This window comes from Heterocephalus glaber, unplaced genomic scaffold (genome assembly GCF_053883595.1).
Source record: "Heterocephalus glaber isolate CG9 unplaced genomic scaffold, H.glaber_assembly_v1.0 deba00001688, whole genome shotgun sequence".
NCBI classification, from domain to species: Eukaryota; Metazoa; Chordata; class Mammalia; order Rodentia; family Bathyergidae; genus Heterocephalus; species Heterocephalus glaber.
The window spans coordinates 8,574,724-8,600,893 of NW_028258413.1; the positions used below are offsets into that span (position 1 = coordinate 8,574,724).

The 26,170-nt window shown below is 40.2% G+C and overlaps 1 protein-coding gene across 6 annotated transcripts in view; it reads right to left on the reverse strand.

The window, feature by feature from the left end:
* The window catches only part of Bank1 (B cell scaffold protein with ankyrin repeats 1), a 336,687-nt gene that overhangs the window by 265,928 nt on the left and 44,589 nt on the right, over nucleotides 1-26,170 (reverse strand). For 5 of the 6 annotated variants that reach the window (XM_087198794.1, XM_021245443.2, XM_021245444.2 and 2 more), the window contains one exon: nucleotides 26,016-26,153. In XM_087198794.1, the coding sequence (XP_087054920.1) occupies nucleotides 26,016-26,061 (46 nt within the window). In that variant the 5' untranslated portion in view covers nucleotides 26,062-26,153. Of the gene's footprint in view, nucleotides 1-19,546; nucleotides 19,660-26,015; nucleotides 26,154-26,170 lie in introns of those variants that run through there. The other variant, XM_087198792.1, reaches the window with a different exon arrangement.

Consider the following 26,170-nt stretch of genomic DNA (forward strand, 5'->3'; position numbering starts at 1 on the left):
TTTCTAAGATGACGTTAATTAAATTACGAATGTGGATCCAGCATTCTCCTGAATAATCAATGTAATTATCAGGGTTGACAAAGCCTCCTGGCAGTCAGAGAGGGGCCCTGGCTTGCCAAGGCCAAGGTCAGTAAGAGACACAGTCAGGATTTGGTCCTGTGTTTATCTGACTTCCAATCCAGTGCCACAAAAAAATTGTTTCTGTGTTATTAAAAATCTTTAGATTAATGGGTAATAGTTTTGAATAGAGGATGACCTAGTCATTCATTGAATAAATCATCGTGGATGCTCTTTTTTTCTTCAACATATAGCCACACAAATGTAACTTTAAAGTATATACACAAATATTAAATATATTAAAGGTACAAAGGTGAATAAATAAAACCATTAAAAGTGAACATAAAAACAGAACTAAATAGATCGTGGATTTTTTCTACTTTCAATTTTTTTTTGGCCATTACATATTTGGAATTATATTCATCTTTTGTGGCACCATGCCTGCCTGGCAAGCACAAGGTCCTAAGTTCAATCCCTGGTACTAGAAAAAAAAAGCAGAAATTAAAAAATAAAATAAAAGTATATTATTCTTCTAGATACATAGAGGGTATTAAATTTAATTTTCCTTTAGACTAATTATCCTTACTGTGTTTACTGACCTTGGAAGATATCAAAATTGCTAAGTATTCCAATTTATATTAAAAGGTAATAGATACCTTAGTTAAAAAACTATTTACTGTCAGATTAAAAGTCAATTTAATACTGACAAATGCTTTACTATTATCTTTGTATAAAAGGCTTTATACATTTCAAAGAGCTTCTCATCATCAATGGACATTTTTTCCACAAACCAAACAATTTGAAAAATATTGGCAAAACTAAGTTGGGAATCCAAACATTGAGAATATTCAGAAATGTGGCATTCAGAATATCCCAGAAATAGGACATTCAGAAATGAGTACATCTTTACCCATTTTCATAAACTTAATTAGCTGCTCAATTGTTACTTTGTATACTGGCTAATCAGCCCACAACTGTTACTGTGCTTGTCTCTACTGAACTAATCCCAGAGGTCACTCCTGTCTTGAAGAACATCGATACATTTGAGTAATAAAAGTCATTGTCACATTAACGCCATTTCTGCATGACCTGTTAGTCAACCTACACAGCATGAAATTCACTCTATCTAAATTTCTTGCATTTAGCTCAGTTGCTATTGTTTTAGGTAAAAGTAAACACTTCAACAATAGCTTACTTGGATGATTCTTAACAGCTTGTATGCCTGTGTCATGTGTTCTATCGACCAACAATTCCAAGGAGGAAACCATTTGTTTGTGGCCACTATAATCAAACTGTCCTTAATTTTGGAGTAAGCCTCCATATGTAAACAAAGAGATGTCACATAACTGACATTACTGAAAGAACGGCAGGTGTACATAGTCTAATGTGAAAATTCCTGCAAAATCACTGGAGGAGTTGAGATGGACCTATGCAATTTAAATATCAAATGCACAAACACATATGGCCCAATATTCTTATATTTAGAATTCCTCATACACTTTCCTAGTTCCATTTCATTCACACATTTTCTTTCTTTAATAGATAATCACCTTGTGATTTGCTTTTCATTTTCTGTAGAACATTCTACATTCCTCAAATCAATGTGAAAGAAATAGAGACGGGGCAAGCTGTGCCCACTCTTCTCACCATCTCTGTTGTCTGCCCCACCCTATCACCTCTACAGTTTCTAATCTTATTTTAAACTTCCCTCTCCCTCGTGAAAATGTAGCCATCAAGAAGGGACAGAGCTAGGGAAAACAGCTAAAAGTGATGCTACCAATCTTTGGCTACAAGAACCATCCTCTGAAGAGCTATGTGCCATTTAATGGAGATGACAGCTCTCTGCAAAAGAACTTATTTCTCTACCAGTGTTGAGATAATGATGCATCCATGGTTAAATATATTTATGGAACAGTGGACTAGAGAAGAAATTGTGGTTGCATTGCTAGTTGCAATATTTCTTAAATAATTAGAATAGCCCAAGATGCCTATTACAAGAGAAGGTTCCTAAGGACCATACATGCTATGGAATACAGTCCGAGAACAGAGTACAAAGGAATAAAGCCCGGAAGTATGAGTTCAGATATTCAGGTTTTGGCCATCAGGTAAGGAAGGTATGAGTCACCCTTCCTAATGTCCCACCTGGCCACTCCCCTGCTCACACAGCAAGAACTGTGGCTATCACTTCTGCAGCACCAACCACGCTTTGATCATTGCTGGATCCCCTTTCATCTTTCGCTGATGACAAAACAAGGTATTCAGGGCTCTTGTTGTGTAGCTATCAAAGGTCATACTACTTCTAGGTTGTGCAAATGTTATAGCCACCAGCCCAGAAACTGGTTCTAAGCAGTTCCAAAGTAATAAAATACTACATATAAACAAAACACACATTTTGATGGATCTTCTATTTTCTTAAGGAAAGCAGCAATGTAATGTGTTTTAACTGGCAACTTCTCAGCAGACTGGTTCTCACTAGAAGAAATAAAAAGCTGTCCCTTTTTTCTTTCCATAATTATAATTCTTCCTAATTGGTCATATGTTACTCAAAGCTAGAAAGTTGCTTTGGTGAGAGGAACCTTGGTACTATTCTGTTGGTCTTCAAAGATCTAGGAGGGACAGTTTATACCATATAAGGAGTGGATAACTTCAGGCATCATTTAAACATTTTAACAATTCTGAACACATCACTAAAGCTTTATCTATACAACTCTATCAACTGTTGCTTTCACCTGTATGACATTAGAAGGACCTTCATCACAAAACTTATGAAGACTTTGAGTCAACTCAACTACACCCCAGGCATTTTGTGTGTGATCGTGTTTTGATTTTGTTTTGCAGGGGATCATATATAGCTGTAGGCTTCAGACTCCTTCAAAATAAAGAATAAAAAAATTAACCACATTCCTATTTAAAATTATGTACAAGCACAATTATATTATCAAAATAGAAACTTTTCTTGATCCATTAGCTATTTTCTCTGAAGATACACAATTTCACATGTCATGCTATAGCATTTTCTTTCATAGCTGATCATACATTTTATCAAGATTAGTTTATAGTAAATAACTAAGCTACATGTTTGAGAAATTGTTCTGTTCAATATAGCAATGAGAAAAATTCATCATGATAACATGAAAGAATGTTTATATGAGGTTTCTGTTCCTAAGATTCGTATGTATTAGACTCAGAAATGCAGAGAATGAGCCCACATAAATATATTACTTCTAATAAAAGCACGAGTTGAAAGCTACCTCACAATGAAAGTAATAATATTCGCTATTTGCTAAGCATGCCCAGCAGGTGCTTATGTACTGAACTACATTCAATCAGCATTATGTTCCTATAAAACATGTGCATGGACCATTTCAGATAAAAAAATTGGATTTTAGAATAGCTAAGTAGTTTACTCAAAGTCATACCACAAGTGACAGATTCCACATTTGAATTAATAGATAAGTATAGATATCAGTATAATCTGCCCACAAATGTGAATACCAACTGGGGCTTCAATCATCTTTTAAATTAATTTCATTATCTTTTAAAAATCTGTAAGAAAGTAGGAGAACAGTAGATTATTTTGACTAGTCTCTAATACAAATAATAATCTCGAGTTATTTTACACTGCAATTTTATATACCTACCCAAAGATATAGTTTAAAATCTTTCGAAAGGGCATTAGATGTTTTATTTTGTTTTAGTATCTTGTATAGTTCAATATTAACTAGGAAAACTCATAATTTCAGTGCAGAGGCCACAATTTCTAATGAGTGATTAAAGGGATTAATTTTGGGATAAAATGTTACATGGAAAGACATTTTAAATATAGAAAGCAATATACATTTGTTCACAGAACCACATTGGAAAATTTTAACTTTTACATGATTGTATACTGAATGTGTAGAAAGTTTCCAACTTTGTCATTTGAATTAAATAAACCAGGTTACTATGTATTTTTTTCTATGGTTTATCACTTTTATAGACAAAATTTTCTACCCAAATCAATGCAGGAGATTTATTAGCAGTCCAAAGGTAATTCCACCCCCCAATTAATATATAAACAGCATGCATTTCCAATGGAATAAATTTCATCTATTTTATTGACACAGCGGGAAGTGGATTAAGAGCCAAACATTCTTGGGGTCTTGCCACCAACCGTCCCTGGTGTTAAAACCTGGTTGACGGCTCTCTGGTTCCTTTACTTCTGGGTGGGGATGGAGATTGTTAGATCCCCTCATGGGCCAGTAAGAAAAATTGTTCCTGGAACCCCAGCCTAGAGATTGCTCCTAAACTCCTTACATCAATTCTATAAAACCCTAATTCCTTATATTACATTGACTTCTGCTTGAAATTGTTAATTGTTTTTTATTAAATGTCTCTAAACCATGTGTTAGACATTCCAGTTGTTTTATGGAAGGGAGGAGGTAAAATAATCTTTATATGTAAGTGGAAGAATAGATGAATGAACAATAGTGGCCAAGAAAATTATGAAAGCTTTCTTAGGAGAACTTTGCTTAGCAAATGTTGGCTTAGGAATAGACAAATACATTAATGGGACATAATAGAGAACAGAGAATTCTACAGAATTCTACAGACTCCAGAATATCTGCAAAATTACTGCGCAATAAAGGTAGTATTTCAAGTCATTGGGGAGGGTGTGGTTCATATAGTAAATACCAATTTTTCAACTAATTTTTTAAAAAGTTAGATTGGATTCCTGTTTCATGCCACATACAAAAATAAATTCCAGACACACTGGCTGTTCAACTGTAAAAATTTTAATCAGAAAAAATGTAAAAACTACCATTATTACACAGGGGTTACAGCTTCCTTCAAGCCAGACAGGAAGCAAGTTGGGAAAGAGAAGATAAGCATTCTGAGCACAATGAGTGTTTTAAAGTGTTCAAGGCAGCAAAATGATAGTAAATATTATTTAACAAATTTTAAATTAAGAAAAATATTTGTAATGCATAAGATCAAGTTTCTTCTATATGCAATGTGATCTTACAAATTTTAAGCAGACACAATTTAAATAGGAGTAAGTTATATAAATATATAATACGAAAAAGCAAATCCAAATGCCAAAGAGATACGGTGGTACCTCAGTTCATGAACTTAATTCTTTCCATGATTCTGGGCACAGAATTCTTTCTAGAATCATGGAAAAAAGTCACAACCAGAATCATGGAAAGAATTAAGTTGATGAACTGCAGCATGACTATATATAAAACATACTGAATTTCAAGAAAAAATGCTAATACTGAAATAATTAAAATAATACTGAAATATCTATGAAAATATTTTCTGTGATAGTTATGAATGGACAGAAGTTCTTTCTAAACTTCTAAAGGAATTATGAATTTTGCTAGAAGTTTTATGAGAATCATCTGATAATATATGTTCAATATGTTGCAAGAGGGGAAAATATCTAATCTATTACATTGGAATTTTTTCTTAAAGTTGAAAGCAGTGCTGTTCAACATAAATATAATGTTAGTAACAAAGGCAAGCCACATTTGTAATTTTAATATTTTAGCAACGTATTGCAACATTAAAAATATTTTCAATTAAGTACAGTTGATTGTAATCACATATCTTGCCTAATCTAATAAATTCAATGTATTATGATTTCAGTGTACAACCAATAAAAATGTTACTAGATTTTACATTCTATCTTTTCTGTGACATCTTTGAAACCTGTGCTTTATATTTAAAGCATGTCTCAGTTTAAACCAGCTAAATTTTAAGACCTCAATAGCTATATGTCTAGTGATTACATCTTGGGCAAAACAATTTAGAGCTTTCTGCACATCAGCAGATAGAAAACATGTTAAGATGACAACGTTAACATCACATAAAATCCTGCATTCTACATCCTTATTAGGGAACACAATTTTGAGCTGTTTTGTTTCATTATCAAAATCTTTTTTTTTTTTGGTACTGGGAATCAAACTCAGGACCTTGTGCTGGTGAGGCAGGCACCCGAACCACTGAGCTAAATCCCTGGCCCTTCATTATCAAAATCTTATATGTAACAACAAATATGCAACAAGCATTGCTACATTTGTAACATTACCAACTGGATGGGGTGTGGAAAGGAAGAAGAGGAGCTCAGGAAATGTGGAAGACAAAAAAGAAGGAAGAAAACAGTGAGACAGAAATATATAAATACAGGAGAAAACCTACACATTCGAAAGAATTCCTAATGGAGTTTGGAGACCTTTGAACGTTTTCACAGGGGAAAATCCCCTTCCAGGTGGCTGTTGACTACAGTTAAATTATATTAGTAACAAACACTCCCCCTATGCCATCAAAAGTGTCTGTCTGCAAGGCATTCACATCTGGATCCACCTCCCCTTCCAATTCATTTCAGTTGTCTCCAACTCCTCCCCCTGGAACTACTTGCTCCTCTCCCTAAGGTCAGCTGTAAGTTTCAGGATGTCAAACTCATTGATAAATTTCACTCCTCATATTACCTGACCAGTTTCTGGCCAGTTCATCACTCTTGCCTTCTTAAAACATTCTGTTTTTTAATTGCTTCTTTCTTATCCTTGCCTCAGTCATACCGGGAAACTTCTCTTTCTCTACCAACACTTCAATATTTACTCTCCACTGGAGTCTACCTTGAGTCGTCTTCTCTTTCCAGTCAAAGCTTTTCTATGTTATTGTCTTAGTCACTTTTCTCTCATTGCTGAGACAAAAATACCCTGACACCCAAAGTAAAAGGGGGAAAGGTTTATTTAGCTCATAGTTTGTAGGGGTTTCAGTCCACAGTCAGCTGGCTCTAAGGCAGGGTGACATAGCAGAGGGGCATCGCAGAGGAGAAACAGTTCATGGCAGGCAGAAGACAGCAAAAGCAAGCAACCAAAGGACCTTAAAAGTGCCTTTGTGCCCCTTTTCTCTTATCCAGGCTACTTAGGGTGGGCAGCACTCACACCCTTAATCCTGGTGCCTTTGAGCCTAACATTGCACCAGGAATCAATTTCAGCATCACACACTCTAGATCCAGCCACCTCTGAAAAAGCCCCACCTATGACAGCATGAGGATTACAAACCATAACAGTTATTACTGATGCAATTTTGGAAACCATATTTTCCCCAAATTTATATCTAGTCAGAACCACCTTTATGATATTCAAGGTCCTAATAGCAAACCACCAGCTTGAGATTCTAACTTAAATATTTCTCAGGCTCCTTCAGTGTGAGGTCTGAATCGAAACCCTGATGTGCTCACACTCCACATTCTCCCCATTCCTACTCTTTTTCACTGTGGGAAATGGTAATGTCTCTCGATCCTCCTAGGTTTCCATGCCATTCATTCTTCACATTACTTTCCCTCTCAGACCCCATTTGTACTACATCACAAAAGGAAAGGAGGTAATAATATGTCTTAATAAGTCTATCTACTCCCTGTATTTCACTGGTTGGTGAATTCTTAATTTTTTATTAACTTCCATTTCTGCACCTTTCCAACTCACAATGACAGTAGCAGTTGACGTGCTGCTCTAAGAACAAGATTTCTTAATGATTTTAATCATGTTGAGCCTCTGCTTAAAAACTTCAAGAGCTACCCATTGCACTTAGGGGGCTTCTTACACAGGTTTATGCAATTTAGTTTAGGGGTGCTTCTCCAGCTTCTTCTTAACAACTCTCCCTCTTATTCATTATAACACTGCCAGAGTAACTTTGTCAAATCTTAAAATTTTTGACATTCTGTGTCTCATTCCTTCAGATATAACCTTGGTCAAAACCTGAACTTCATTAATTTGTTCATATTTCTATAGTCTAGCAAGAGCAGGCTGCATTCTGATTTGTCTTCCAAGGTGACCATAAATTCCACTACTGCATCATCTATAACTTAATGAGGATGCTACACTTTCTACTTTATTACCAAACAACAGTTTGGGCATGGACTAATCTCCAAAGAACGATACTTATATTGCTTTGGACTGATATTAATCTGCTGATACTATATATAAAGTTTCCATAACAGCCTTCAGTGAAGCCATTTTTCTTCATATGTATGGGGTTTGAGATACTAGGTAGTAAATCATGCTATGCTTATATCTCCTCTTCCTCTTCCTTAGATAAATGTCACAACCACCCTCTCATTCTGGATGCTCAAATTTAAATACTCTTTTTAAAAAGTCTGACAGAAATAGTACATCATAGATTTTGAAATGAAAGAAAACATTCTGTTAACAAAACATAAAAAATTTTTTTATTATTTAGCTAAACAATTCAAAGCGCTAAACTTCTTAATAATTCTTATAACATCAACTTTTACAAGACTTATTTCATTATCAACTCTAGTTACCTACATTTGGAGGGTTAAAGATAACTGTGTGCTTTCTTCACCCTTTTACAACACAGTCAGCAAATGCAAACTGCCCTTCCCTAAGAACCATGGTGCTTACTTGTGCTCTGTTAGGATAAAGAGAACAGATTCCATTTGCAGAAGGTTTAATTTGCAATGGATGATACTCAGCAGACATCATTTTCGCAATAACAACAACTTGTAAAGTTTAAGATAAACAGAAGTGGCAGTTTTTGAGACATAAAAATACTCCAGCCCTGATTGTTTTCCTTCAAAGAGAAGGTAATCATAAGGATACCATAGGCAATTTCCTGGACAGACAAAATTAGAAAAATGCATGCAGCAGCATAGTCTTGCATTGCTTGGAGCTAAAGAATCTGCTACCCACTTTCAGAGCCCCTCACTCTATGATCCACCTCATTCCCCCAGTCAAGTGGCTGTCATCCTCACTGTGGGTCACATCAAATTCTGATATTCCAATGATCACAATCCCATTATCTTTTTTTGTAAAGAAGAAGAGCTCTGTTGAGTCCAACAAATATTTATACAAAAAGTGATGGATATATATTCTTTTTAATTATTGCAGTAAAAGACACATTCCCGAGAAAAATGGGGTAAATTTGTTGAAAGCGAGGGGGAATTTCTGACATGTTGTGACTCCTGGCTCTTTCTCCAATGTCAAAATGGCCATGAAAAGTAAGCATTTTGAATGAATTCAGGACATTGATTTAGCCATAACACTGCAACTAAAGACCCTCACAAAAGAGGACTCCAGAACTGCTCCAGAAAGTGGCAAAATGATGAGATATATGTTTTGAAGTGTGTGCAGGGAGAGCAGTTTAGATGAATTAATGACAATGTATCCATTATAATAATTCTTTTAAATTTAATCATTCATCTTGTTTTTCAATCAGGGTATCAAGTAGCTGATGGGCTGGGTATCTCTGCATCAAGTGCTTACTCTTGACCTAAATGAATCTGTCTGGTTAACCCTTTTTATATGGCTCTAGATCGATAGAAATTATACAGGAAAGGTCTTTCACCTATAGGCAAGTGTAGGATTTATTGAAACATGATCAAAGAGAAGTAAAGAGATTATCTCAGGAATTAAAACCAAAGTAGATTTTGGCCTAAATTTTTATCTCAAAAACTTCTCCCAAAAGTGACATAAGAATTTGTTAACTATGCTCAAATGCATTTGAGATTTTAAACTGTATTTATTAAGTTCAAATAAAATGGTGCAAATAAAACTGGTTGATCAGCCAATGGAAAAGGACTGAACTGTGGAGATTTTTCACAGCAAGCAGAAAACACTGAATCAGCCCGCTGCAGACAGGCAGGTCTGCGGACGTGGTTGTGAGGTCACCAGTCGCATAGAAAACACCGAATCAGCCTGCGCCCCAGCAGCAGTCCACTGGACAACACCCCCCCCCCCCAGCTCCTTTGGCTTCTTCTCTGTACAGCCACCTGGTTCCACATTACAAAGACGCAGAGGACACCGGACCACCAGACCACTGTACTGGAGCTAGTCAAGTTCTCAGCATTTAAAGTATTCCTACCCTGAGGTAGGGGCTTCCAAGCCACCAAACATCCCTCTGCTCCCAGCCCAGAGGAAGGGGTTTTTGGGTCACCACCCCTCCTGCTACTCCCAGCCCAGAGGAAAGGGCTTTTGGGCTGCCGTCCGTCCTGCCGCTCCCCGCCCAAGGGTAGGGGCTTCTGAGCTGAAGTCCCACTGCTCCTGGCCCAGAGGAAGGGGCTTTCAGGCCACCATCCTTCCTGCCGCTCCTGGCCCTTGGCCCACCTCTCCCAGCTCAGAGGAGGTGAGCCACGCGGATGTGAAGAGCAGCCCCCCACCCGCCCCAGTCGAAATGAGAAAACACATAAATAAGCCTCAAAACCAGACTTCCAGATCATGTACAGCAACCCCAAAGGGAAATGAGATGAAACACTCTGATACTCAACCACCTGGACCCATTGAACTGGCAACAAAAGGGGATCTGGAAAAGATGAAATCAGAAATAATTTCTCAGATAACAGGAGAAATTGTGCTCCTAGTGCAAGACATGATTAATAAATCTAGAGAGGAGCTGAGGAACAGGATGGATTCCCAACATAGGAAACAAATGGAATCCATAAAACAGATACAAATAGATTTCCAGGAGATGAAAAACTCCATTGAAAGTATACACAGCAGAATGAGCCAATGTGAGGACAGAATTTCAGGTATAGAAGATAAGATTGCAATTAATGACCAGAAAAAGAAAAATTGTTTCAAAATTATAAGGGAACATGAGAAATCAATCCAGCAGCTGCTAGATGATGCAAAAAAGAATAACATAAGACTGATTGGAGTCAATGAAGAAACAGGAGAGAGTGTAGATGACATGAAAAAACTGTTCACAGAAGTGATGGCAGAAAACTTCCCATCAGCGGGAAAGAACTTGACATACAGATAAGTGAGGCATATAGGACTCCAACTAGCCTTGATCAAAAAAATCTACACACAGGCATATAATTGTTAAGATTCCAGAAACTCAATAGAAGAACAAAGTTCTACAAGCAGTTAGAGAAAAGAAACAAGTCACATACAAAGGAAAGCCCATCAGAATCACAGCAGACTTCTCAACACAAACCATCAAGGCAAGAAGAGCTTGGAGTGACATATTCCAAGCCCTAAAAGAAAACAGCCTCCAACCCAGATTGATGTACCCTGCAAAACTATCTTTCAAAATTGATGGAGAAATAAGATACTTTCATGACAAAGAGCACCTTAGGAACTTCATGAATACCAAACCAGCACTCCAAAGAATTTTACACAATATCCTAGGAACAGACATAGAGGATCACAACCCCAGGAAACCCAGCAGAATGAACCCATCTGCCATGACAAGAAATTAAATGGAAAGGGAGAGAACCCAACAAAAAGAAAAAGTCATGGCAATGACAAGTCAATACATTTCAGTTATAACCATCAATATTAATGGTCTCAATTCACCAATCAAAAGAAATAGACTGGCAGAATGGGTCAAGAAGCAAAATCCAACAATATGCTGCATACAAGAAACACACTTAATTCAAAAGGAAACTCATAGACTGAAAGTTAAAGGGTGGAAAACAATACTCCATGTGATGGGAACCAAAAAAGAAAAAGCAGGAGTAGCTATCCTCTTTGCAGATCAAGTAGATTTCAAACCAACACTGATTAAGAGAGATGAAGAAGGACACTACATCCTTGTAAAGGGAAGAATCCAAGAGGAAGAGATGACAATCATAAATATCTATGCACCAAACGCTAGTGCACCCAACTATATAAAACAAATATTAATGGACATGAAAAGTCATATATGCACTAATACAATTGTAGTGGGGGACCTCAACACTCCACTGTCACAAATAGATCAACTAGACAAAAAATAAGTAATGAAATACTAGAACTCAATCAAATTCTTGAACAAATGAACTTAACAGATGTTTACAGAGTCTTCCACCCCACAAAATCAGAATACACATTCTTCTCAGCTGCACATGGGTCATTCTCCAAAATAGACCACATACTCACACACAGAACATGTTTAAGTAAGTGCAAAGGAATTGAAGTTATCCCCTGTATATTATCAGACCATAGTGTGATGAAATTGGAGATCCATAGCAAAAGAAACTCAAAAAATTTCATAAACACATGGAAATTGAACAACACACTTCTGAATAATCAATTTGTCACAGAGGAAATTAAAGAAGAAATCAGACAGTTCCTTCAATTAAATGACAATGACAATACAACATATCAGAATCTATGGGGCACAATGAAAGCAGTCTTATGAGGGAAATTCATGGCAGTGAATATGCATATTAGGAAAACAGAACGAGCCCAATTAAACAACCTGATGCTGCACCTCAAGCTTCTAGAAAAAGAAGAGCAGGACAACCCCAAAGCTCATACAAGGGAGGAAATTATAAAGATCAGAGGAGAAATCAATGCAATGGAGACTAAGAGAACGATACAAAAAATCAATGAAGCCAAGAGTTGGTTCTTTGAAAGAATCAACAAAATTGACAAACCATTAGCCAACCTTGTCAGCAAAAGGAAAGAAAAGGCCCAAATCCATGCAATTAGGAATGAAAAGGGTGAAATGACAACAGACCCAGCAGAAATCCAGAGGATCATCAATACCTACTTCCAGAACCTATATGCCAATAAGATGGACAACACAGAAGAAATGGACAGATTCCTAGATACATACGAATTACCACAGTTGAATGAAGAAGACCTAAAAATTCTAAACAACAAAATATCAACCAATGAAATTGAAAATGTAATTAAAAACTTAAGAACTAAGAAAAGCCTGGCCCCTGATGGCTTCACTGCTGAATTCTACAAGACATTTAGAGAGGAACTGCTGCCACTACTGTTTAAAGTCTTCAGTGAAATTGAAAGGGAAGCAATACTCCCAAATTCATTCCTGGAAGCAAGCATCACCTTGATCCCCAAAGCAGAGAACCGAAAAAGAGAACTATAAGCCAATCTCTCTAATGAACATAGATGCAAAAATCCTTAATAAGATAATGGCAAACAGAATGCAGAAGATCATCAAGACGATCATATACCCTGACCAAGTGGGATTCATCCCATGGATGCAGGGATGGTTCAATATACACAAATCAATCAATGTAATACACTATATCAATAGAGCCAAGGACAAAAACCATATGATTATCTCCATAGATGCAGAAAAAGCATTTGACAAAATCCAACATGCATTTATGATAAAAACCCTACAAAAAATTGGAATAGATTGTCTCTACCTCAAAATGATAAAAGCCATCTATGAAAAACCAACAGCCAATATCATACTACATGGTCAAAAACTGAAATCCTTCACACTAAAATCAGGAACAAGACAAGGATGTCCACTATCACCACTTTTGTTCAATACAGTTCTGGAAACATTAGCCATGGCAGTGAGACAAGAGAAAGAAATCAAAGGAATAAAGATAGGTAATGAAGAAGTCAAATTGTCATTATTTGCAGATGACATGATACTCTATATAGAAGACACCAAGAACTCCACCAAAAGTCTTCTAGACTCAATAACCAAATACAGTCAAGTAGCTGGACACAAGGTCAACACACAAAAATCAATAGCTTTCCTCTACACCAATGACAGACTCACTGAGAGAGAAATAGGGCAAATAATTCCTTTCACAATAACATCCAAAAAACTGAAATACCTAGGAATCAACCTAATGAAAGAAATCAAAGACCTCTTCTCTGGAAACTATGGCACTCTGAAAAGAGAGATTGAAGATGATATCAGAAAATGGACAGACATCCCCTGCTCCTGGGTAGGAAGGATTAATATAGTGAAAACGGCCATACTTCCAAAACTGCTATATAGATTCAATGCAATTCCAATTGAGATCCCAGCAGCATACTTCATGGACCTTGAGAAAACAATCCAAAAATTCATTTGGAACAAGAAGAGACCCAGAATATCAAAAGCAATTCTAGGCAACAGAAGCATGGCAGGGGTACCACAATCCCCAACCTGCAACTATACTATGAAGCTACTGTGATAAAAACAGCATGGTACTGGCAAAGAAACAGACCTGAGGACCAGTGGAACAGATTAGAAAATGCAGAAACAATGCCAGACACACTCAGCCATCTTATCTTCAATAAAGAAACCAAACACCCTCACCAGAGGAAAGATAGCCTCTTTAATAAATGGTGCTGGAAAAATTGGGCTTCAACTTGCCAAAGATTAAAACTAGACCTATATCTCTCACCATACACTAAACTAAAATCGAAATGCATTAAAGATCTATATATTAAAATAGAAACGCTGAAACAGTTGGAACAGAGGATAGGTAGAACTCTTGAAGACATCGGTGTAGGAAAAGATTTTATGAACAAAACCTCAGTTGCCCATGAACTAGCACAAAAGATCAACAAGGTTGATCACCTCTTATTAAAAGCCTTCTGCACAGCAAGAGAAACCACCAGCAGTGTGAAGAGACAACCCACAATGTGGGATAAAATCTTCACCTGCTTTTCCTCAGACAAAGGTCTACCATCTCAAATCTATGAAGAATTTAAAAAGATCAGACCTCCCAAATTTAAAGACCCAATCAGAATATGGGCTTCTGAAATGAACAGGCATTTCTCAGACAAGGAAGAAATAGCAAATAAATACATGAAAAAGTGTTCAACATCACTGGTCATTCGAGAGATGCAAATGAAAACAATGCTGAGATACCACCTCACTCCAGAAAGAATGGCTGCCATCATGAAATCAACCATTAACAAATGCTGCTGGGGCTGTGGGGAAATAGGAACCCTGCTCCACTGCTGGTGGGAGTGTAGACTGGTACAACCACTGTGGAAATCAATATGGAGACACCTCAAAGAACTAGAACTGGAAGTCCCATTTGACCCTGCTATTCCACTGCTCATTATCTTCCCCAAAGAATTAAAAGATTCATACCACAGTGATATATGTGGATCCATGTTCATAGCAGCACAATTTGTAATAGCTAAAACTTGGAAACAGCCCAAATGCCCATCAACTGGAGACTGGATAAAGAAAATGTGGGTTTTTTTTTTTATAAAATGGAGTACTACTCAGCCATAAAAAATGAGAAATTAGAGACATTTATAGTTAAATGGATGCACATTGAGGCGATACTCTTAAGTGAAATAAATAGGACACACATGTATAAATACTGAATAGTTTCTCTGGTGTGAGAAATTGAAAGTGTAAATAAGGACTAAAATGTATAATAGGTAATGTGAAATAGGAAGAAAAGGGGCAAAGGGGAAGGAAGTGGGAGGGCTAGGTGAAAGGACAGAAGGATATCGAATTATATGAGAAAATGGAAAAATAGGAACAACATCTTTGTAAATAGGGAGGAATGGAGGGGTTGAAAGGAGGGCTGGGCAATGGTGAAAAATAAGAACCAAGAGAGATTATGTAAAGTTGCAAATTTCCAATGATGAATGTCATTATATTGTATACCTAAAATGTATCAATGATTAGAATGAATAATCGCTAATGCAAAATAGGAAGAAAATGTCCAAAGGGGTAGGGGTAGTGGGAGGGGCAGGGGAAAGGAAAGAAAGGAAAGGAAAAATGATGAGAAATAGAAAAAGTGGAAATAAAGTTTTTGTAAATAGGGAAGGGTGGAGGGGACGAAGGGAGGACTAGGAATGGGGAAAAAATAAGAACCAAGATGCATTATGTAAAGGTACAAGTTCCCAATGAGAAATTTCATTGTGTTGTATACCTACAATGTACCAATAAAAGAATTTTTAAAAAAACAAAAACATGGTGACTTAGAAGCCCCAATTTTAACTGTCTGGAAAGCTTTTATACTTGAAATAACACTATGAATTATTAATAAATTATTAAATATTTAGCATAACTCTATTGAATAATGTGATTCCTTGTTCAAAGTGAACTCTCAGTTCTCAAGGTTACAAGGTGTCTATGCCACATGATTTCAAAGTAGAAGCACAACAAATGACAACTATTAAAGGAAAGCTGGTCCTCACACTATTTTATTCCTTTGAAAGTTAGACATAATCAATAAGAGAAATGAGATTGTTGGTTCTGATCAAAGAATGAGGCTTTGTCCTTGAGCCAGACCAGACAATTAGCAGCATCCCAGGATTCATGGAAGACCAAGCTGGGACCTGTTCCTGAGCTTTCTGTAGGGCTTTATGAGGTGCAGCACATATTACAGTGAGATGGAAATGGGACAGAAAAGATTAACAGAAAGGAGAATGGAATACGGTACGACAGAACAGGACTTACTTTAACGAAGTAGATCTAAAGAGAATCTCAGGAAGACTGCAAAGCATTGAGAAATTGCTTGTCTTGATCACAAAGGGAAGCTGCCCTTTTGAATTACTTCTATACAGAGCACTTGGAAACAAAGAAATTTCTATTCAGTGGTAAATGTCTCAGAAGCTCGTTATTGCTCTCTAAGTGGAAAAGAACCAGGAGGGATATAATTGCATACAGTTTCAAATATTTTTCTCCACTTGAACTGTCTCAATGTCTGCAGTAGACCCTAAATATCATTGTTTATATTTAAAAGAGTAAAGAGTCACAAGGCCAAATATTAACATTGCCAAATAAAAACATCTGTAAATTTTTGCCCTTTCTATTCTTATTTTATAGCTCTCTCCAAAATTATTGTAAGGTATTTTATAATCTCTGAGGAAAGTCATAAAATAGCAACTGTAACTTAGACGATGAAGTGACAGCAATTCAAACTCTTAAAGGGTGAGATTTAGAGTTGGTGGGAAGGATGCTCTCTACTTTAGATTGGATTTTTTTTAAACCTAGTGGTAAATATTGTGGTTAAAATAGATTCTTCATTTTATATGAAAGTGTTCTATAAATTTTTGTTGGATATTTATTTTTTCACACATATTTACATCCCATGGTACTCTGTGATCTGGTAGAATAGATCATGTTCTCATTTTGTCCCACTGAATTCCTCCTTCATTCTTTCCTGAAACTTCTCTAGTTTAATACCCTTTCAAGCAATCTGTCCCTACTTCTCCTCCTTAGAAAGTCCTTTTCCTCCCTTCTCACAACTGTTAGACACAGTATTTCCCCAAGGATATGTTAATACCTTTACACAGGAAGCCACATTTCTTATTTATTTATTTATTCATTTATTTTTGGTATGGGAGCTTGGTTGCTTCCTTCGTTGTCTCCCAAGCCAGTAGGAGGCAGTTTCTCCATGGGAATTTTATCTTGTACGTGTACACATGACACCATTGACCATTAGCCTAGGAATTAAAATAGCTAACAGGGTGCCAGGGATTTAGCTCAGAGGCACAAAGCCTGCCTGGCAAGTGCAAGGTCCTGAGTTTGATCCCTGGTACCAAACAAACAAATAAAACAAACAAATAAAATAGCTAACAGGGATGAAGGAATGGCTGATACGGCATCCTGAAAAGGACCTGCAATTTCTCCTTTATTTCTCAAAACAAATTCCAAATAAATGTTGCCCCCTCTCCATCTTGGTCGTTAAGAAGCACCTGAGATAGGGGGAGACTTAGTGGGTGACCCAAGATCACAGAGCAGACAAGCAGCGATCTGGGGCCGGGTCTCGGCCACCTGTGTCCAAAGGCCAGCGGGGGCAGGGCCGCTACACCATGTGTTCAGAGGCAGCAGCCCAGGTCCCTCTGCCACCCCAGTGCCGTCCAAGCATGCTGACGTGTAAGCAGGCCTTCGCAATTGCATGTTACGGAATTGTTCAGATTAAAGTGAAAAATAGCCTAAAAGAGCTGCCTTTCTTTAAAACCTCAGAAGAGACCTGGTCAGAGCCCTTCTGGGCTGGCCTAAGGTGAGAAAGTTTTTGTTTTGTTTTGCAGTATTGGGGATTGAACCCAGGACCTTTGCCCTGAGTTATATCCTCAGTCTTCTTTTGAGACACAGTAGTTAAGTTACCCAGGCTGTGCCCGAACTTGTGATCCTCCTGCCTCAGCCTCCCAGAGTGCTGGGGTCACAGGTGTGTGTCACCACACCCAGCAAGCTGTGGTCACTGGACGGCCCCCAGTGCTCTCTGATGCCATCTAGATGGCCGTGGTCACGAGGAGCTAGCCCACAGTACTAGAACAGCTTGTCTCGAGGCCTGAACCCACTCCCCACTCTCATTATTAACTACACTGCTCCGGAAAGCGATGCAAGTGCTGGGTGAGCTGATGGACGGATTCCCTTTGCGATCCTCCTAGTCCCAGGGCCACAGGAAAGTCACTCCCGGAGTCTCAGTTATCTTTTCTCTAGAATAAGATAGTTGGACTACCTGACCTCCAGCTGCCTCACTCAAGAGAAACCGCGAGCAGAGAGGTCTCACAGAAGAGCTCTGCGTTAAACGTATCTGCATATCTGAATTAATGGGAACTAATTCTCCTAGAAGACTGCTCACATCAACGAAACGAGGTGAAAGTCACAAGACAGCTCATCACACAGGTAACGTTAACCACTCTTGGCCAAATAAGGAAGCAGCTGAAGCAAGTGATAAGCACCAGCCCGAGAAGGAGCCAGGGGGATTTGGCTTTAACCAGCACAGCCGCAGGTGGCTCCTGCCGCCTGTCCCCTACCGTCGGGGGGATTAAAGGTTGTTTTCTGGCCACATTGCTCAACATAGGAGCTGAAGACAACTTGTGACACCCTCTGTTTAGGACGTTGTTAACTGCAGTGACCCGCTCAGGGTTAGAAGGCAGGGGCTGGTTTATTTCTGGATGCTGCAAGGCCACTGTGTGCAGCTGCATTGAGCCACGGAGCTTCGAGGATGTCGCGTCACTGTTTGAAATGCTGACACACTCAGCACTCCGGCTCCAATCCCTTCCATGCCATTTCCATGGCCACAAGTAACTTTATTTACTAAAAAATACACTAGCCACAAGAAGTCCAAATCACACTAGCTAAAAATGTGCTAGTAAACTATGAGGGATTTAATTCTGTTCAGAAAATTAAGGGAATTTCATTCAGAATATATTTTCTTTCTGCATTTCTCACTACGAGTATCTTCAGTCATCATAACACCCTAGAGAGGTTTTAAAATTTCAAAACCGAACACTTTTCATAGTCACATACAATTCACAAACTCATTTGAAACACTTCAAAAAGAACTAAGGAGAAGCACCTTTGCAAAATGTCCACCTGGTCAGCAACAGAGCAGGTTGCTTCTTAACCAGATCAGAGTTCAGCCTTGGCGTGGAAATTCCCTCCGCTGTCCTGTCCTGAGTGTCCTGCCTTGCCCCTGCCCTGCCCTGCCAGGTGTCCAAGCTGGGTCACACCTCACCTGCCAGGTGAGTCATCCCACAGGTGAGCCGTGACCTGCTCCACTGAGTTGACAGTTTTCAAATGACATGTCGTTTAAAAAGCAGGTCGCAAGGTAAAAACGCAGAGGAGGATTCTGTCCCGGTGCCCTGCAGAAGTCCGAGATGCAGGCGGCAGCTAGCTGGGGGGGTGCAGATCCCTGCAGAGAAACCCAGGACCTGGAAGCCCGCAACCAGCGCCTCTGAGCGCGGTACCCACCTAGGGAGCGCGGCTCCTACCTGGAACCCCCGAGCCCTGTGTGTCCCCGAGCGCTGGGCCCACCTGGGGACCCAGATCCCCCCCCCCCCCGTGCGCCCCCGGACGCGGCACCCACCTGTAGACCCGGGCCTGAGCGCGGCGGGCAGCATCGCGGCGGCGAGCCCGGTGGGACGGCAGGCGGGGACCCGGGATCTGGGGAGCGCGGGACCTTGGTCCGGAAGCACCGACCCAGGGCTCCGCTCCCCGCAGGAAGCGAAACTGCCGGGTGGGGGGCGGGCCGGGCGCCCTCCCGCTGCTGCCTTGGTTTCCTCTCCTCCGCCCTCCACCCCATCCTGTCACCCAGGGGTCTCTGGGGCTGTCACCTGCCGGGGCAGAGTGGACATTCAGCCCAAAGGCGGCCGAGGGGGACACGGAAGAGAAGGTGTAGGTGAAGCTGCGATTTTCACAACATCCTTGGGTTAGAAGCCCAGGCTTTCTAGTCTGGGTGCTTTTAAAAATCATATAAAACTTATTTCCTACTTCTGTTCTAATTTTAAAAAATAAGCCAGTCTTCTTTCAAAGGTCTCTACCCTAGGAATTTATCTTTTGAAGTAGCAGGTTGGTAATAGTATGTAGTCGCAATGTTTGCTCTTCTCCTTATAAAAGAAATCCAGAGAGTTGTGCATAAGGGTTTCTCTCACAGTCTTTCATAAGAATAACGCAAATATCAACTATCAAAGTAAGGGTTAACTCTTCTTCATCGCTGGAGTTGTTATTAGAATTTCATAACAAAATGTAGGAAACTTGGAGAAACATATGAAATGTCAGCAAAATGTGCAAAGTATTATAGATAGGTATCTTCTATCCAGCAGTTCCTGCGCCCGCCTTCATAATTTTAAGTTGATCTTCTGTATTTGAAATAATAAAGCAAAAGATTTTATCTAGTTTATGAAATAATGTCACACCGAGAAGTCTGTTGTCTTCTGTCTATGATCGTTTACCCAGAGACTCCAGTGTAATGAAGACAGAATTCTGATTAGGATTTTCACAAATTCAATTCTTAGGAAAGTGTTCTTTTTCATTTTTAATTAGTGAGTGCACTAGTGCACAGTGCAGCACCTAACGGTGACTTACACTCCTTGTGTGGAGTTGGCAATGCACACAGCACATCTTCATGCCTTGTTCGCCCCTTTCCCTCCCCTCCCTCCCCCTCCCTCATCTCTTCCTCCCCTTCCTCTTTCTTGGTGCATGTTTGCAGTACCTCATATTCACATGCCTCGTGCGGACTTGCTACACACAAGCTTGACTATCACATTGTTTCTCTTCTATGAGAAACTCAGAGTAACAATAAAGAGCAATAGGCGATAGGAAGTAGGGAGATCAATCATTCTCAGCAGAAAGAGAATCAGGAAATGGAGGGAAGGGGAGGGCAGTGAGGGATAAGGGATGAAAAAGGAACTGGGGCGTGTCCTATGCCTAAGTCTTCTTCAACCAATGCTCAGGGCGTGCTCTGTCCCAGTGGGCACTTTTGCTAGTAACTCCCCACACGAGTTACTCGGGCCTACATAAGAACTCCTGCTATGTTTCCCCTGCCATCCAAAAAGGACGGCATCCATCTATGCACACAGAAACGTGTGCAGTCTTCAGATGGTGACTTGCCCCTCTCCTGTGCAGAACGACCTTCCTCCGGGAGGGGCCTGGGCTGAGGCAGGAGGCACAGTTGCTTCCCTGCCCTGCCTCCCTGAGTGACTGTGCAATTTCCACCATGGAGAAGCCTCCCATATCTGCTCACAATGAGGGAACTGGAGGGGTCACATCCAAGACTCCACCAGCTAGGAAAATATGATTTACAATGGGTAGGAAAATTAAGTGCATTTTCAGACACTCATTTCTACTTTACCAGTATGATTTTGGTACATGGAAAAATGAAAGCAAAAATGTGTTTAACATTATGGGCTGTTATTTAAAAAGTAGTTTATTTAAGAATTTGTATTCGAAAGTCTTCCACTTAAAGTTTAAAAATTATTGCAGCTTTATTTTTGTTTTGGATTCTAAATGGAAACACAATTTTTGTCCTGAAGTTATGCAGTAACAGGTAGCCCCCTGACTTATTTATTCTTTTGTTTTATTATTAATGCTGTTAATAGATACTTTTTTAAAAGAAAACTATTCCACATGGCCAATCACTCTGTAAGACTTTCACAACGTCCCTGTCACGTGGTTCTCAATACAGCGTGGCTTTAATGATACTTTACGCAGGAGGAATTGGGTTTTAAAAACTTTGAAAGTGAGAAAGCTGAGAAAGCTGGAATTCAGGCCGGAGCTGACTCCAAAGCCTGCCCTCTTAAATTATAATCCCCTTTTTGGGTCACGTAGGGTCATTGCTAAGGTCACACGGACGTCATGGGAAGCTATATGCAGTGTTTATGCAGCAGTTCCCATTTCTTCACAGAGGGCCTGTTCCAAGGCCTCCAGGGGAAACTCTGGATAGTGCCAAACCCCTCATAGACTTCGCATTTCCTATACGTGCCCCTATGACAAAGTGTGATTGATAAATTGGGCATGGTGGGAGATTAACAACAATAACTACTAACAACCTGGAGCCATTATAACAGATTACAATAGAGTTGTACAATGGTGACCTCCCTTCCCACTCCCCATATCTGGAATTTCCCAGTTGGTATTTTTGGACAGTGGCCGACCATGGGTAACTAAAACAGGAGAAAGGGAAACATGGATCAGGGAGACTACTGTGTTGAAGGATTGCTTCGTGTTTCCAGGCACTTTCCATCAGCACCATAATCCTAGAGAACTAAACCCCAATATCTTTAAAAAATACTCAGTAACTGCACTCCCAATTCATCATAATTATGGCAGCCAGGTTGAGGGTGTAGAGTGAGTGAGACACACCCAGATATGGAAACCAGAGTCTTACATGTGTCCTCATTTTGTCCATGCACTTACAAAAATGTATTTTAGGAAAAGTTCTACTCATTTTGTTTCTCAGTGTCCAACATAGTTTGAATCAGAGTTGATTTTATTTCCTCTCTGGAGATGACACTCACTGCTGCAATGTGTGGCTGTCTCTTGGTTCACGCTTATCCTCAAAGTAGAGGCACTTAGTAACTCTCACAGCCAGAGGCTTTTCCAGTTTGAATGCCCCCAGCTGCGTGGGATCACAGGCCTCTGATTTCCCCTCTGCCGTAGAACGACAAAAAAATGCCAGCCACAGTTGGTTTCTTGTTTCTCAAAATATCAAACTTGGGTCCATCGACTTCCTCACTGGCGTCCTCCATCTGGCTGTGTATCAATGGCCTCGTTCCTGCTGTCTTCCTCTGCAGAGATGCTGAGTCTCCTGCTGACTGCGTGTCCCGGGATTGGACAGCCAAAGCTGCGGCCGCTGTCCTGTGCCCTTTGCAGCCTGGATCTTTTGGCTCAAGCTACTGGCTTTATTCTGCTTTTAGATTCAGGATGCATTTAAAGCAAAACTGATTCTTTCCTAAAGCGACAACCTACTGTAAAAATGGAATAGTTTGCATCTCCATGACCATTTATAGTTGGAGAATTTTCTTCTTGATGAACTTGGCTAGAATTTTAGACACTAAATCATATTATTCCCCTAGGGTGCTGTTACACTTTGTATTTGCTAGTACAAAACCAGACCAGATACCAGGAAGATCTGAAGAAATGAGACATTTTTTTGTCACTTCTGGGAGGCTTTCTTCATTTTCTTATCTTTCCACACATTTAACTGAGTTATGTGGTACAAACCTAACTCTGTCACATCCCCCCGAGATGTCGGCATCCCGATTCCCCGAGCCCGTGTGTGTCACCCTAATGGAGAACTGAGGGCTGACCAGGGGTCTAGTGTGATCCATCACCAGGCTACTGAGAAGCTGGGGACAGGAAAGTCAGAGTGAGAGGCCCGGAGGGACCTGTGAGTGGGTGGGGAGGGGGGACCCCAAGCCGCTGCATGCAGGCAGCCTTGGAAGCAGAGAAGGACAAGGAAATGGCTTCTGCTGTAGGAACTTGTCTTCCTGATGCCTGGAGATTAGCCCAACAAGACTGATTTGGGACTTCTGTTTGCCAGGATTGTAAGATAATAAATGTGCATTGTTTCGAGCTATTAAGTTGTAATTTGTTACAACAGCAATAAGAAACCAATACATTTATGGTGATCAATTGAGTGTTCAGGGAGATTCACTTCTGAGGAAATCTTTCCACATTCTTCGAAATAAGCATACATTGAAAAATATCGGGATCCCTTTACCATTGGTTCGCTAAGCCCCCCGTGGGGGTGATGTCTCATTGTTCCTTGGGGGTCGCCGCAGGTCCTTGACCCCGCCCCCCCCGCTATGCAGCTTCCCTTATGCATGAGCATCATTCCCCAGTGAGCTTCTGCTTGCAGTGAGACCAGGTTGTGGAGTGACTGAGTTTCTGCTTTCGCTGTGGCGCACACCAGCGTCTCCACCCTCCACCCACACCCTGCCTGTGCAAAGCCAAACTGAGTGCTGAAGGCAGCTTGCTCAGTAAATCTGAGTTTTAACACCAATGAGATAAAACGTTTGAATGTCAGGAAATCCAAAATTCTTCATTTCTCTTTTTGGTTGTTTTGGCTTTGTTTATGAACTATGGTAATTTGCTTTCATTTTTATCTCACAATTGCTAATTTGGTAAGTTGCAGCCTCACTCTGCAACCAATATAAAATAATATCTTCCTTAGCATCTCATTCACCACAGGTCTCTCAATATCAAAACCTGGTAGTGTCACTGCTCTATAATATTGATGAAAATGCATTGTTTCAAATGTTTTAATTATTCATTAATTAATTTGAAAAGAGTTTAAAAAGTATCTATCATATGCAAGACACAGTGGTGGCACAGGACATACAGTGATGAGAAATATAGTCCATACATCCATGAAACTCTCTCTGAGAGTTCTACTTAGGTCTTGTGAGGAATTATATCAGAGAAAATCACACCAAATGGTTCTAGGGAACTAAAAAGCATGTTTAGACCATTAGAAGGGTCAAAAATATTCTTGTAAGTAATGAGATTGCAGGCCAGATACGATTATAAATAATTCAGAATAAAGAAATATATTTAAACAGAGAATGTTTAGAACCAGAAGATGATAATAGGAAGTGGTTGTAGAAACTTTCAACAGGAAGAAAAGCGAAGATAATGTGTTTCAGCCAGTGGCGTAACTAGCTGTTACTGTGCTGAAGCCGGTTCCAGGAAGTATGACCCCTAATGTAGACCAAGATTTGGCCAAAAATGTGAAAGGTATTTTCCACACCTGGCATATGCCTTCATAGCATGGTGAGTAGCCTGCTGACACTGAGATTAGAAGCAAATGTAAGCACCGACTGGCAGCCTCTGAGCCCTGGAGAGGACAAGTCCTTGTAGTCGATGCCTGGGTCACCTACTCAGAGAAGGAGAACCAGCTGGCAGCACGGGCTCATTTCCAAAGAGCCAAACAATGAGAGAAGAGCCGGAAGTGGCATTTTTATGGAGAAAACTATCACTAAGAAATTGAGTTTTCATTTTCCACAAGCAGATAACAGAAATGTTTGCAACATGAAACATTTCCTGTAGATCTCACGGATGTCCCTTATGTTCCTGCTCTGGCTCCTTAGGGTGCATCCCACCCTCGGAGGGCCCAACTCTGTGGAACCCCTTGCCTTTTGAGAGGACACCCAGCTGGGCAAGCTGTCCTCGTGAGCCACCTGGACAGAGGGCACCATAAAGGCCAGGTTTCCATTACTACAGTGAAAGGAGCAAGGGTGGTGCTTTGTAAAGAACAGAAATTCACTTGGTGCCAGCAGTGTCCCATCTTAGAGGCTGAAGGTCCAGACAGCACAGAGCCAATTCTGGCCATGCCAAGGCAGCATCACAGCCCTGGCGCTGGGTGGTGTTGTGGCTGAAGGACATGTGAAGAAGGCCACACAGTGAGGCAGAGGCCAGTGCACAGCAGCAAACTGTGGCCAGGAGATGACAGTGACCCCTCTGAGGGCATGAGCTCAGAGACCCAGGGACCTCCCAGCAGGCCTTGTGAAGTCACTCTGCCTCATAACACCGCCACACTGGGGCCAAGGGACAACTCAGACCACATCCAAGCCCAGCAGGCTCTCAGTGGCTCAGGCTCCACCTCTGTCACAAGCCCATGCACCAGGCTGAGGGACCCCGGGTCTGTGGGCGGCTGCTGAGTGAAATCTCAGGCCATCATTGTGACAACCATGAAAGATGCACCTTCCTGAAGATCTCTCATGCCAAGACAGCATGCATGTTTTTGGAGAAAAGAGAAGACATCACTTAGGAGTTATTTCTTTGAGTTGCTAGTCTAATGATGGCGAACCTTTTAGAGACTGAGTGCTCAAATTGCAACCCAAACCCACCTATTTATCACAAAGTGCCAACGTTGCAATTAAACCTGAACACTGAACACCTGAACACCTGAGGTTTTAGTTTAAAACAAAACCTCATACATTAACATCTTTGTCTTAAAAGAAAAAAACAATAACACATGTGCCATAGGTTCATCACCACTGGTCTAGGTCAAATACACAAGCAAAAATGCAAATCTGTGCCACAGGAATACCTACCTCTCATAGTGCAGCTTGGAGCGAGGCAGGAAAGGATGCAGTGCATTTGTCCATGGGCTGGAGAGGTGAGATGTGAGGAGGGATGTGCGGAGAAGCACCACCGAAAAGTCTAGGAGATGTAGCTGACTCTGGGCACCACTGGAAATAGTTTGAAA